Source organism: Cervus elaphus, chromosome 18, assembly GCF_910594005.1.
Source record: "Cervus elaphus chromosome 18, mCerEla1.1, whole genome shotgun sequence".
Taxonomy (NCBI): Eukaryota; Metazoa; Chordata; class Mammalia; order Artiodactyla; family Cervidae; genus Cervus; species Cervus elaphus.
The window spans coordinates 40090762-40105015 of NC_057832.1; the positions used below are offsets into that span (position 1 = coordinate 40090762).

General features: G+C 44.9%; 1 protein-coding gene across 4 annotated transcripts in view; it reads right to left on the reverse strand.

Annotated features, from left to right (window-relative positions):
• The window catches only part of RAPGEF5 (Rap guanine nucleotide exchange factor 5), a 232784-nt gene that overhangs the window by 68002 nt on the left and 150528 nt on the right, over positions 1-14254 (reverse strand). For 3 of the 4 annotated variants that reach the window (XM_043871605.1, XM_043871608.1, XM_043871609.1), the window contains 2 exons: positions 6841-6959; positions 6283-6371 (listed from right to left, as the gene is read on the reverse strand). In XM_043871605.1, the coding sequence (XP_043727540.1) occupies positions 6283-6371; positions 6841-6959 (208 nt within the window). The remainder of the gene's footprint in view (positions 1-6282; positions 6372-6840; positions 6960-14254) is intronic. The other variant, XM_043871607.1, reaches the window with a different exon arrangement.

A 14254-nucleotide genomic window follows, 5' to 3' on the forward strand; every position in this document is an offset into this window, starting at 1 on the left:
GAAGGGAAAGGCTACCCACTCCAGTATTCTGGCCTGGAGAGTTCCATGGACTGTATAGTCCATGGGGTCACAAAGAGTCAGACATGACTGAGCGACTTTTACTTTCACACGTATATATAAACTGGACACTCAAAAATACACTGTTGTATTTTATTATAGGAGCAGCGTGTAAAGTTAAAAGTAGAGGAATTACAGAGGGAGCGTTAGTCTGAGAGCCAGGATGCAGTACATTTCATCACGGGGGCAGCGGGAGGGGGGGAAACCCACTGCTTTTCTCTGGCAAGAGACTGTTTCTGAATATCCCCAAATGGCCTGGTAATAAAACTCTCTGCAAATGTATTTTACTAGTTGGTGATAAATCAAAGCTGTTCTTTGTAAACGTTATAGCATAATTTCTGAAAGGAACTTAAGCAGTTTCCCACTGGAAACTTGTGTTCTACACAAACATGCATAAATCATCACCAGATAGGGCCACTGGGCCTTGAATTCCAAGTCTGCTACCCCATCAACATTCTAACTGCTCTCTGAGTGAGGCTGAAGAGACACAGCAGGAAGACAGAGCAACACGAAATCAGGCCAAATGACCTAAGTCCTTGTGCCATGCCTAAGTGATGGTGAGGTAAGCATAAAATGATGGTGAGGTTCTGGCAGGTGTCTACATGAACATTAAGGGCTCCAGAGCTAGAATTCTACAGTTCTGTGACATATTTTGAAAGGAAAGGGTTGATATAAATCTCTTTGGACCAAAGCATTTTAGTGATGAAAGACACTTCAGAAATCACTTCATGTATAACTGCTCAAAGTCTCAGGCTGGTTTACTAACAGAGTTCAGAGCCAGGACCCAACACTTCAGAATCTCATCTGAGTACCCTTTCTACTCTGCTAGCTGTGTGTTCTCCTTTCTCAGAAGGTCATTTCTTACAGAACTAAGTGTTCTTGGCTGTAAGACTGAAGGACCACCCAGAGATCCGTGGGGCATGACAGAACCCTGGCAAAAATCCAAATGGGTTCTGCCCACTATACCATCGACTCCTCATTCCAAGAATTGACAGCAAAGAGCTGTGTGACCAACACCACTGTTTCCTTGGATTATCTCCTCTTTTCGAAACTGTTTTAGAGGCTTGACCAACAATGCAGGTTTGTGATTCTGAACTTCTCAGGCTGCAGAGGCTCTGGGGCAGGAAAACAGTGGATACAAGGCCAGATATGAGCCGAGGAGAGGGAGTGGAGAGGGCGGTGGAGGAAAGTAGAAATGACCCCCCTAGTTCCCAGGGGCAAATATATAACTATTCAACACGTGGAATTTGTCCTTGAAGAAAGTGGGGAGACAAAGTCATCATCCTAGCTCTGTGGCTCTCAGACCTGGCTACGCACAGAATCACCTGTGGAGCTTTCAAAGACCATAAGGCTTAGGTCTCAACTTAGGTCAACTGAATCAGCATCTCTGTGGTGGGACTCAGATATCAGTATTTTGAAAAATGTCCCGTGTGCTGCTAATGATGCAGCCACAGATAAGATCTATGACTGGTCTATGACGTGTCACATGATACCACAAAAATAAAAAGACAAATCCAAGATAATGTTATATGCATGTTAACGGCATAAAACCATGGGGAGCCTCCCAACCATCTAAAAGCTCTGTGCCAGCCCCCAAAAGTTCTAGTCCTCCACAGCCATGCGGACACAGTCTTAAAAAGATCTGGTCACCTGCAAAAGAAAGCCTGGAACAGAAGGACCAAACAGCTTTTCAGAAATCCTAAAATATAAGGAAATTAAGGAAGAAGTTCACCTAGATTGTCTTCTGTATTTCCAATGATCAGGAAAAAAGGCATTCTTAATTTTCCTTCAAAAGAAGTATGTATCATGTATTCAGGACAGGCTTGCTGTTAGCAGGGTGAAGAAGGTTAAAAAAGTCAGTGAAAAACTGTCATGCCTGTTCTAGCTCCACTCAAGGTCCCATTGGTACAGTGCTCCAAAAACACTACTAAGCTGGAGATGGAGAAGAGCTGTGGCACCCCATCGATTAAGTGAGACACTCCTAAGACATAAACCAGGTGTCAACTTTCACAGAGGTGGCTGCCTCGCTACACAGGTAAGGGACTCACTTTCTCCATGACGCAAGGAGCCTTGTAGATGCTACTGAAGGCACACCAGTCGCATGGACTAAACTGTGGTCAACACACATTGAGTACTGGATATCCTGAATGGTAACCTCATGAACTAAGAATAGCCATTCCTGGAAGAAAGCAGGTCAAGCCTAGTAAGCATGACAGGATTTACCCGTTTCCACTATCCTAGTCTCTGTTTTTCTTGAAAACCTGTTCACACAAGCATATTTGCTTTGAAAAGATGAAAAAAAAACCTAAGACACAGAAGAAACAGGACAGCAAATCATGTCCTCTTCTCTGTTTCCCCTAATTACTCATCGTAATGCAGACGTAGGAAAAGAAATCAGTAGGAAGGATTTCCTCTGGGGAATCCATCTGATACATAGAGTGTCGCCCCCATCCTCCCCACTTTGAAACAGAAATCGTTATTCCTGACAGAAGCATCTCAAGACAAAACATACTGCATCCCCTCCAGGGAGGGGAAGGGGTTAAATAGGAGCAGCCATCACCACTGACCAGGGAAGTGGTGCAGACTTACACCTCCAGCTCCCAGCTCCTCCACTCACAGCAAACTGGTTTTCTTGCTTTTTGCCTTCCATGTAATTCTCCTGGGCTAGGAATGCCCAATGATATCTGTCCTATTTCTGGGAAGACGGAAGACAGAGCTGCTTGATTTTCCCCTAACCTTCCAAATGCTTCAAGTCAGAACCTGAACCTTGAAGGAAAAGGAAATCTTTGCAAACAGCTTCAGGCTTTGCCTGTTCACCAACAGATATCCAGTTACCAGACTCAAATAGTTTTTCAATTTTAAACAATGAAGGATTATGCATTCATTCATTTATCCATTCATTCCACAGATAATCAAAGGATGGGCTTTTGTGCCTGGTGCTACCAGAGAGGAAAGGTAGGCACACAGAAGACTATGATATGAAAATAAGCATAGTAAGTGTCGTGTGGATCAAATCATTTAGGAAAATCATTAGCAGGTTGCTTGTAAGCATCTCCAACATTTTTTGCTTTTTAAAACTCAGTTTGATATGGTGATAGAATACTATATGAATTGTTTTCTATTCCATTCTTAATTCAGGTAATAACAAAAATACATTATCTCATATTTCTGTTCCACTCAATTAAGTAAACTTTTTTTTCTGCTTGCATCTTAACATCAATTAGTAATCACTTGAACCTGTCTCATCTATTGGGTCATGCACCTACACTTTAACAATGAAGTGACTTTTGTGCAAAAAGATGGGGAATAGCTTGCATCTCTTGCTTAGTTAACTTCCCCAGCCTCTGGCAGGTACAGGAATGTAAGAATCAAGATCAGGCTCATCCCAACCCGCACCATTTATTTCCTCCCATGTCCCTTTCTCTCTCACTGCCACTGGGGCCATGTGGACGACCACCATATGGCTCCACCCGGCTCCATACGGCTCCAGCTCCCTAAAAGGGGTGCTCAAGAACATAAAAACGCTGCTGTATACTTTTATTGCAGCCCCTTCTCATTTTCCTCCATCTGTCTTCCATATGTTTACGAGACTCTATTAGACCCCTGAATACATAGGCCTTTTATAATAAGGGTTGCCAGCCTGAGCGAGATAAAGAACTGAAATTCACTTCTATCAGTGACAAGAGGCCACAGCTACTTTAAAATATGTGATTCATTTGGTATTCAAACTAGAACAAACTCATAATCACTTTTCTCCCATTTTTACATGAAACTGATATTATATTTATGAGATTTCTTTTAGTTTTATCAACAAAAGCCACATATGGGTCTTTCTGTTGTATTTTCTCCAAGTGCTGTTCATGAAGTTTGGAAGAACTGTGTGTGACTTCTACTTAGGTGTCCCTATGATATTACACATCCATCTCTCTCTAAAGTTGATTTTTTCATTTTCATAAAACTCCTTTGATCAGAGGAAGTATTGTTACCATTTTTCCCCTCAGGTGTCTCTGCAAACACATAAAGTTTCACATGTGTCCTCTGCAAATGTTAAGGAAATGAGGAGGAGTGAGGAGGGGCTGACCCCAGCAGGACTGAGGCCACCCCACTGAGTCCTGGTCCTCTCTGCTTTGCTCAGCACCTGGCAAGGGTGACACATTAGACCCCAGTGTTGCTATAATCTAAAACAAACTAGGAATAACAGTCACGACACACCAGGTACAACACCATTTCCCAACAGGAGGCAACCACTGGCATTACTAAGAGGGATCAGGGTGACTTTTCATTCCCAGTGTTAAGTATGGGAGCTTGTTAGTAGGCACCAGGACTTCCCCGGAGGCTCAGTGATAAAGGACCTGTGTGCCAATCCAACAGACACAGGTTCAATCCCTGCGTCGGCAAGATGCCCTGCAGGAGGAAATGCAACCCACTCCAGTATTCTTGCCTGGGAAATCCCATGGACAGCGGGGCTTAGCACGCTACAGTCCACAGGGTTGCAAGAGTCGGACACGACTGAGCGATTAAACAACAACAACAAGGCCATCTTTCACAAAAAACCAATGATAGTGAGAACAAAGGAAAAAAAGAAACCAAGTAGGCCTAGTATTGAGTTCAGTAATCTCTACTCTTATTTATACAACTTAGACATAAAGTCCTGTGCCCAGAACAGAACTGCAGTGCTATTAAGAACAAGCCACTGAATCTCCCAACCTGGTACCCGTGTTCAAAGGTGTCTTCATGGCAGATAACCTGTCTGTAATCAAGTCCAAACCACCTGTGTAAAGCAGTCTGGTAATCGGTACACAGAAAATTATGGCCGGTTCCACAATGACCACCTCTGATGAAGCAGAACTTGGCTTCTGCTTCAGTTTACTGAATGTGCAAAATACTCAATTGTGCATTATTACTCAATTGTGCAAATACTACTCAAATGTGCAAAATATTAATACACAGACAAGCAAAAACCACCCAGCAAATGCCACAAGAATACATTTTTCTTTTAGCTTGTCTGTGTATAAATGACTATTGCCATTTTCCCCCCCAAACATACATAAGGCAAAGTAAAGTTTTTATTTGAATTGTGAGATCAAACAATAACACTACTGGTAGGATGCATGATGGAGTCATTTTGCCTTTTTAAAAACTCAATTGCATATTCCATGTATCTTTGTTCCTCTTAATGTCCTTCATAATGCAGCACAGATCAGTTAAGTTCAGACAAAACTGCCAGGACCCAAGGAAATTCTTGTTCTCACCTGAGCTATCCTTTCAAAATCCTTCCCGCATGGGAAAAACTTAAGGAGTGAGTTATCAGTACAAAGTATTGTACCAATACAACCCCCAAATGCCTTTCATTGATGCAGTCCATGTACTGCAAACTTAGATCATGACAGGTGCTATGGTGGCAGCAAAAAGTGCATTTTAGTCAGGGGATCAAGTCACAGAATTCAGGCTAAAGCCAGAGGCCTATTCACTGGGATAACTGCTCCAGGCTGAAGCAAATTACAAATCCTGGTTAAAAGAATCCAGCACTGCCCTGTGTGATGAAGGAAGTTTAGGTAGATTTATGCAGGGGTGAAAAAGCTAAGCAGGTATTTTCCCTGCGGATTAAACAGAAGGACAAGGAATCTGACCAAGAAGACTTCAGTGAATTATCATTTCTAGTCTGAGAAGCTCTGAGTCTTATATTCTGCACAGTAGGGCTTGCTCTGAGCAGTTTGTGAAACACTTGGAAAAACGCAGAAGTTGCCGCTAAGCTTCCAGTTGCTGAATAGTTGCATTAATTGTTGACATTTTGGCAGGGAGGCTCCTCCTGCCAGCTCAGAGCTTCCCACCGGCTAGGTAAATGCTTGCTGGTAACCCCCATCTCCCTTGTAATCCTTCCCATTCAACACTGGCTACTGGATGCTGGCCTCGTGTCAACTGCCTTTAGGTGAGATTTGGTAAAAAAAAAAAAAAAAAAAATTGCCAGCAAAACAAGAATACGTGCCTTCCTAACATTTTCTTTGTACAGCCACTTACCAGGCGTCTGCTGGGATCTCCATGCGTCCATTTACTGGATTTAAACAAAACGACAGGAGGCTAAGGGGGAGGCGCACAAAGGTTTGCTGGCTCAGCCCACCCCCGGGTTGCTGCTTTGGCTAGGGAAGGAGACTTGCCCCTCGGGAAACTGATAACGGCGCTGCAGCCCTGAGTCTGGAAGAAGCGGGAGACACCCCCCTGCCTTACCTGTTTCTTTGTCCTGGACTTCTTCCAGGTGCAAGTCATTCAAAAGGTGCTCCAAGATCTTCTCCGGGGTCCCGGACACGACCACATATCTGTCAGAGAGCAGAGAGTCCACCGAGTCCTCCTCAGTGGAGGACTGTGAGCGGCTGCTCCACTCCTCGTCCTCATCCTCCTCGTCAATGTATTTGAAATAAGGCACATCGAAGGTGGGCAGGGGCAGCTCTCGGTCTGCCAGCGCGGCAGCGGAGGGATCCTTTCTTTCTAAGTGAGGGTCAAAGACCCTCAGCCGGGAGCTGCCCATTCTGCACGGCCACTAACAAAGGCATCCCCTAGATGCTCAGGGATCTTGCCACCTCTGTCCTTTTGCTGGGATCCGAGTCCATCTGGCTGCTAGGAGCTCTGCAGTCAGCTAGAACGCTAGCTAGCTGGCTCGAGAGGCGGAGAAAAAAAGGGAGGGAGGGAGGGAAGAGGCGGCAGAGAGAGCGAGTGAGATGGAGCGGGAGAAGGGGAGGCAGGCAGGGAAAGGAAACAGAAGCGCGGGGCTCCGGTGAAAACTCTCACCTCCAATCGCTCTCGGCGCGCCCCGCCGGGGGGGCTGGGCCGCAGCTCTGCACTTTCTTCAGCACCAGGACACTCTGGTCCTGCTCTTTCACCTCAACAGTCGTCACTTCATCATCCTGCTTTAATTGCCGACCCGAGTGATGGATGGAAGAAGGAAAAAGCGAGAGAAGATTAAAAGGCAAAAAAAAAAAAGCTAACAAAAGCTGCAATCTCTCAAGTTGCTTTCCCACCTAATCGCTTTATAGATTCAGAACAAATTAGGAATCTGGTCAAGAATCTCTGTCTAATGGTACTGGGGCCAGGATCAAGTTCTTTGGACACATAAAGCATTAGAAAGACATACATACTTTAAAGAAAACTGAAAAAAACACAGTGAGGATGGGAGTCGGAGTTCATTTTTAAAACTACTTGAATGATCTGAATAAAGAAATCCAAAGTTCAAAGTCTCAGAAACACAAAACACTGATTGCATGTGTATTATTCTTTACTATATTACTATATTCTTTACTATTTTACTATATTAAAACCGGAAAACCATACAAAACACTAAAACAATGAGCAAGCCATATTAAGTAGATGCAATGGCTGTGTATTGTCATTTACATCACAGTCTTACTTGAAAAGGTGGGCAGAAAACTACTCATTCTATTCTTCTGTTCATCCCCCTGCCCAAGCAAATTTGAGATGGCCTTCACATTTATCATGTACTTGTTTTGCCAGGATACAAGCAAAAAATGGATCCTCTAGTTAGAATCTCATCTGGGCTGAAATTCGGTTGTCACGGGTGAGTGCACTGACTTTCTTCACCTCGGTCACTTTTAACACGGACAGAAGGCCAAACAATCACTCATTTCTGCAGACACAGCTTCCACGGCCAGAGCCCAGCATGGCCCGCTGACGAGGCTCTGTTGGAGTCGGGCTCACTGCTGACCCAGCAGTGTGGAGCCACCCCGAGTGATGAACACTTTCAGAGTGTGGAGTGTGAAATTCTGATTGGCAACATCCAGCCAGAGGAAATTGGGGGCGGGGGGGCAGGGTGTGTGTAAGAGACACACAGGAGAAAATTTAACTTCTGTATCTCCAAGGATCTGAGCAAAAGATTGATGCAAGAAGCTGAGAGCCTACAAGCATCACCTTAAAAATGATGCTACAAAGGGAAACAGGTCCTGGGGTTCCAGGCATGTTTCTATGTTCTTGCTCCTGGTAGAAAACCTACATAAATTAGGTATAAACACACAAAAAGAACATTTTCCCCCAAGTAGATAAAAAGTACTATGTCTCCATGCCTTATTAATCAGTTTTCCACTGATTAACTGGAGATGCCAATGTATTTTATTCACCTTCCATAAGAATAGGAAGGCACTATTCTTGTCATAATTGCCAACCAAGTCAATGGGAATACTAAGATTTCAGCTCCCAATGTTCTCATTTCTAAGAAAATGTAGCAACCTACTCATTCGAGTTCTCCAAGATCTTAAAAATAAAAACTACTAGTCATTCCAAACAGCAATATAATTTTATGATCATGCCTTTTTAATCTCTTAGTGGCAAATAATTTTACTATGTAAAACTGATGTATTACATTTCAGCAAGGTCAGACACGCAGTTACTGTGGCAATTAATGCTGGATATTCATTGTTAAAGTCCCCGAGGATGGCAGCGACTCCTGTAACATGAATACCAATGTGTAATTGCTATCTTTCATTTCTCCAAGGAGGTTCTTTTGTTATCCATGTGGCTGAAGTGAAATAAGGTGGCTGGAAAGATGAGCATAATATTGACCCCCCAAAAAGTAGCGGGGGTGGCAAAATGGAGTCTGGGATACTGAGACACAGAAGCAGATAATTCAGTAAAGAGCAGGTCTGAAAGGACAAAAAGCTTCCTCTGGCTTTCCTCTTGTCGTAAGCCAATACTCGTTTTATATGAGCCCGCTGTCATTTTGAAGTACATTTTACATTCTACGTGCATGTGATATATGGCATTATTAACTTCCGCAGGCCATGTGCATACATATGGATGGGAAGGGCTTCTCTAATGTCTGTGTAACTAATATGTATTACAGGGCTGTACACGGAGCAGCTACACTCTGCTGGGCAGGGGACTAGCTGAACCATACTGATGCACTATCAATAGCATCTTATGTCACAGTGGTAGTTTCCATTTTGAAAACCTGTTAAAAAATAGAGAAGCGAAAAAGCAGAAAAATCAATGTATAAAGGGAGATGGAAGTTATCTAAAATTGCCGTGAAAACATAATAACCCTATGTATTATATCTGCTCTCAAGAAGGAAGGTGAGATTAATGCCTCGCATCCAACATATGCCAAACTGCTCTTCCTGAAAAACAGCAGAAGTACCGGAGTTGAGGCTCTGGTCATGAAACTTCATTCTGGTGCTTGCTCAGCTAAGAATAAAGGTATTCAGCGAACAAATGAAAAGAAATGCATTCAATGACAAATAGTTTGTGAAATGCAAGTACAGCATTAAAATGCTTAACTTATAGACAATCATTCAACAGACAGTGGAGGGGGGCGGGTTTCCTGTGGGGAAGGTGTTGTGCCAACCACTAAGGGGCAAGCGGAGGTGAGGAAGACTGGTGCCCTGCCCTTAGAGGACAAGGTGATAGCTCCATAACGCAAGTCTAATGTGGTGAGCTCCCCAAGACAAGTCCATACGCAAGAAGCAAAAGCAAAGGTAGGACTCATGGGATTTGACTGTCAAAGGTGACAGATCGAATCCCAGAGCTGTGCGTGACAGAGAACGGAAGTGCCATTAAACGGGGCAAAAAAACTGGTTCTGCTGAGACTGATGGATCTGGTTTCAGACAACTGATGTTTCAGGACTGACAATACATCACGCTGTAGATGTTTAGCAAGCAGTTAGAAATAAAGAACGAGGCCTCTGTATGAAGGCCAAGGACAGAGACAAATCTGTGAATTATCCCAGTTAGGGAGTGGGTGAGACTGTTAAAGGGAAGCAGGAGAGAAAGGGGATTATGAAGATGGATAAAGGAAGAGAAAACATAGAAATAGAGAGGAAAAGAGAGGGATCAGAGTCACGAGGAAACCTACTAAAGAGATGATGAAGAAGTGAAACCAAGATGAGCCAGGAGTAGGTGGAGGGCAACGAAAAGCTTATCTGATGTCATCAAGCTTACGAAGATGAAGAGTCCACGAGAAAGTGATGTCAAGACCACAGTTAAGTCCAGCGGTGGGAAGAGGAGTGTTGAGGTGTGAGAGGACACGGAGGAAGTGCACAGATGAGACAGACCTCCTTAGAATGTCACCAGGAAGGGAAGGAGTCCGGCTGAAGAGGCTGTCTGGCTGGGGAAGTGGGGAGGTGAAGGGTGATGGAAAAGAGGCGAGACAGGTCAGGAACAGGTGTGAAGGGGTGAGGCTACCGCAGGACCAAGAGTTCCTCCTTTCAGAGAGTATCAGGGCAAAGAAGACAATGGAGGTTTAGGGGAAAAAAAATAGAGCAGGGAAAAGAAGAAAGCTGAGGTAGAACAGATGAGATGGTTTCCATCATCTTTGCAGAGTATGAGTTGAGACCCTCTTCTGGGCGGAGGGGGTTCACTGGTGGCCCAAAGAGAAAATTATTGGAGAAATGGCTTTGGGGGTGCAACAGGGGATAAACAAGTTATGGAAAAAGCAATTGCCAGACAGCTTTGTGCTGCTGAGGATAACACATGTGTATGGTTTTAGGCCTTCCTGCCAAGGTGTTCAGAAACCTGAGAGGGGAACAGTGAACGATCCGCACCCCCCAACCCCCACCCCAGGGAAGTGATCAGCAATGGAGACGGGAGGGAGGAGAGGAGCTCAGGGCCACATCAGCACACGCACACAGCTCATCACCACGTGGCGTCTGTCTGGTTAGCGGAAGGATGAGCCAAGAGAACAGCCGATAAACCAGGGCAGCATGGAGGGGCTGAGGACAAGTCTTTACAGGAGTGAAGGGGACAGGCAGGCAGTCGAGGAGGCAGCAGGTGGAGGCTCTGATCAAGGAGGCTGATCTCTGAAGCAGGGCAATTCAGAGCAGTGAAGATGGGAAGGAGAAGCAGCCCAGACACCTGGAGCCAGCCTGGGCACTCAGGCCCAGCCCTGTGTTCTCCTGTTAAATGCCAAAGATTCTGCAAAAAGTCAACACTAGAGAAGGTCACTCTGTGCTGTGGTGGGACAAGACAAAACAATGGCCACTCTGAACAAGATACAGCATAAATGTTGGTAGCAGCAGAAAGCAGCAGGAAGCCCAGCTAACCAGTGATGGCTGCTGCTTCCCCAGTGACAGCCTTAGCCTTGCTGCTCCTCCTAGAGATAAGATTTAAGATATCTCACAGAATTACCCAACTGCTTGATCAAAAACAAAGCCCCGCTACTTTAAATCCTCCCCAGAGTCACCAAACACAAACCCAAGTCCTGTGAGTCCTTCTAACACCTTCTTGCACTGAGCTGTTGCAAGGCTCCCCACAGGGCGAATGCTCCATCCCCAAGCCAAGCAACAAACCCAACTTGCTCAACTACAGCTGTGTTCCCAGTGGTCTCTGGCCAGAGACCATGAACGAGGGTCATTAAGATGCTGCCCTGCCATGAGCATGGTGCAGAGTGGAGGTGATGATTATCGGAGTTAAGAATAAAATGCATTTATTTCCTTGTCAGGGGGATGAGAGAATCACACCCAGGAATGTTCCCAAAAGTGATTACAGGCAACAGGGCTCAGAAGATGGGTGAGCTAGGAAGAACGCCGGAACAAGAGGCACAGACCTCAGAAGAGAAAGGGCTCTGCAGGGGCAACACTAAAGAGCAGGGTGCAGTGGGGAGCAGGGTGTGTTCCCAGAAGGCATATTCCCACCCCGTCCCCTGCTTTGGCCTGTGATGCTCAGCCCTGGTTGGTACATGCTTACTGAGAATCCTCTCCTCTCCCTGACACACACTTTAGCTCTCAGGTTTGCAGAAACTAGTTCTTTGCCCTACTCTCTTGAAGGGATGGTGGGAAGAACAAGAAACTCCAAGGACTGGGCCACATAGATTCTTCACAGATTTGCCCTTGGGATGTAGTCTGGGATGCAGTCTAGGATGAGTGGGGAGGTGGGGGAGGAGAGGAAGTGCAAAAATAAACAGGTATCCTCAGCTGAAAGTGGGAGGGGGATGAGTGCTGAGGGAAAGCTGTGTGATCACAGACTCACAGGACCTTCTCAACAGAGCCCATGAGGAATACAAAAACAAAGGAGGGTTTTCAGATCTTCCCTGCTCCTCATCTTTTTTCCATTCTTTGGGCAACTAGCTATGATTTCTTTTCTTTTTATGGCTACACTGCTCTCCTGCCTGTGAATTCTCAATGAATTATAGAACCTGTATCTTTGGCTTACTTTAGATTAAATTCCAAGACCAGGATCAGCATTTATACTTACAAATCCAACTCTTTTTCTTTCATTTATTCACATGAAAGACATTTATTTTTAAGATGAAATACATATAGGGTAATAAAAATATAAAGTCAAGAACTGATGTTCACAGTTTAGCAGGTCTAGGCAGTCCCAAACCAAATGTGACTGCATTTATATTTTCACTTATCACTGGCACTAGCAAGAAAAGTGATTACTAAGGGGTTTTTCAGGCCTGCTGAAATTGTCACAAATACTTGCTTGATTTTCTATTATCTCTGATGGGAAACGTTCTTCTCCCAAGTGCTCACAGAAAGCAGCCACTGATATTCTCCATGGCATCGAGTCCCTGCTATTCTGTGAGCATAAACTTAGCTGGGGGTTCATGGATGGGTTTCAGGGGCTCAGAGAGCCCTCTGAAAGTATACAGGATTTTTTATGTGTAGGCACAGTTTCCCAGCCAGAGTCCAGAATTCTAGGTCTCATTGGAGTCTATGAACCCCAAAAGGTACAAATCATTCCATACAATGAAACTCGTTTTATCACCACATCTAAGGAAGCTTCTCTGACAAATCTCCTGCCAGTAACACTGCCTGTCCAGATGAGATGCTCAAAGAACGCTGTCATGACATCTATCACACTGACCTCTGACTATCAGCTCTTTCTGTGGTCTCCGCGAAATGATGACATCTTGAGGGCAGGGACTGTGACTTCTATTTCTCTTCCTAACACACAGCTCAAGGTCTGGCAAATGATATTAACTTGATAATGGTTTATTGAGCTTGCAAGTTCATGAGCAAGGGAGACAGTGAGCGAGTGGATTACCTTTAAAACGCAGATTCAATCTCAACAGTCACTCTCCTCCAAGGCTGCCTTTACCCTCTCTCCTCAGTCACCCTTCTATTATAACACTCATCACATGAGATAACTATGTTCTGAACTTGAGTGTTATACTTGTTCCATCTGTCAAAATTCTATCAGACTAAGCTCCCATGTAACTGACATATAAGAGACCCTGTAACTAACACAACCCTGGGAAGGCCTGCGCTAAATGGTACTGTCCCCCAGTCTAGGGCACCAGGAAAATACGGGGTGGGTAGGAACAGGTCACCCTGTGGGCCCAACTGGGGAAGATGTGGATTTTGCACCCTCTAAGCTCCCCTCCTGCCCCAAGCAGGATCCTCAACACTCCTCCCATGACCCAGGCTGGCTCCATCATCAGACCTGTGTAAAGCAGGCAGCACAGAGAACTGGTCATATGAAGGATGCACAGAATCATCTAGCTGGATGCCATGGCATTCAAGAAGTCATACATGTAGTACAAGATGCAATGCTGTTTTCCCTCAAGTCTGTGAACACAGTAACTGCTAATTTATTCATAGGAAGGCATTTGCTATGGACTAAATGAGTCCTCTCTCCAAAAATTCTATGTTGAAACCTAATCCCCAGCATGATGGTGTCTGGAGGCAGAGGTTTTAGGTGACTAGGTCCTGAGGGTGGAGACCTCTTGAATGTGATAAGTACCCTTACAAAAGAGGCCCCTGAGAGATCCCTTGACCCTTTGCTGCCCTGTGAGGACAGAGCAAAATGAGAGCTGTCTATGAACCAGAAAGTGGGCTCTCATCATACGTTGAATTGCTGGTGCCCTGATCTTGGATTTCTCAACCTCCAGAACTGTGAGAAATAAATTTCTCCTGTTGATAAGCCATCCAGTCTGTGGTGTTTTATTACAGCCTGAAAGGACTGTGATGGCACTTAGAGCCAATAGCTTATTATGACTCCTTTCATTTCCCACCCTTCTTGGTCGGACTTTCATTCACCTCACAAAGTGCACTTCAAGAATCACATCCTCCATGTTTCCTGTCCCCTCTACCTCCAGTCTGATGTGGCGGGCCCTTTTCTGGGACCCCATGGGGCCACACGAATCCTTCAGACCCAGTATTTCAAAAAGCACACGCTGACGACCTTTTGTGTTTCCCTTCTAAAGCATAAGCTCATGTGTAGGCAGGCACCATATCTTCTTCAACACTGAACT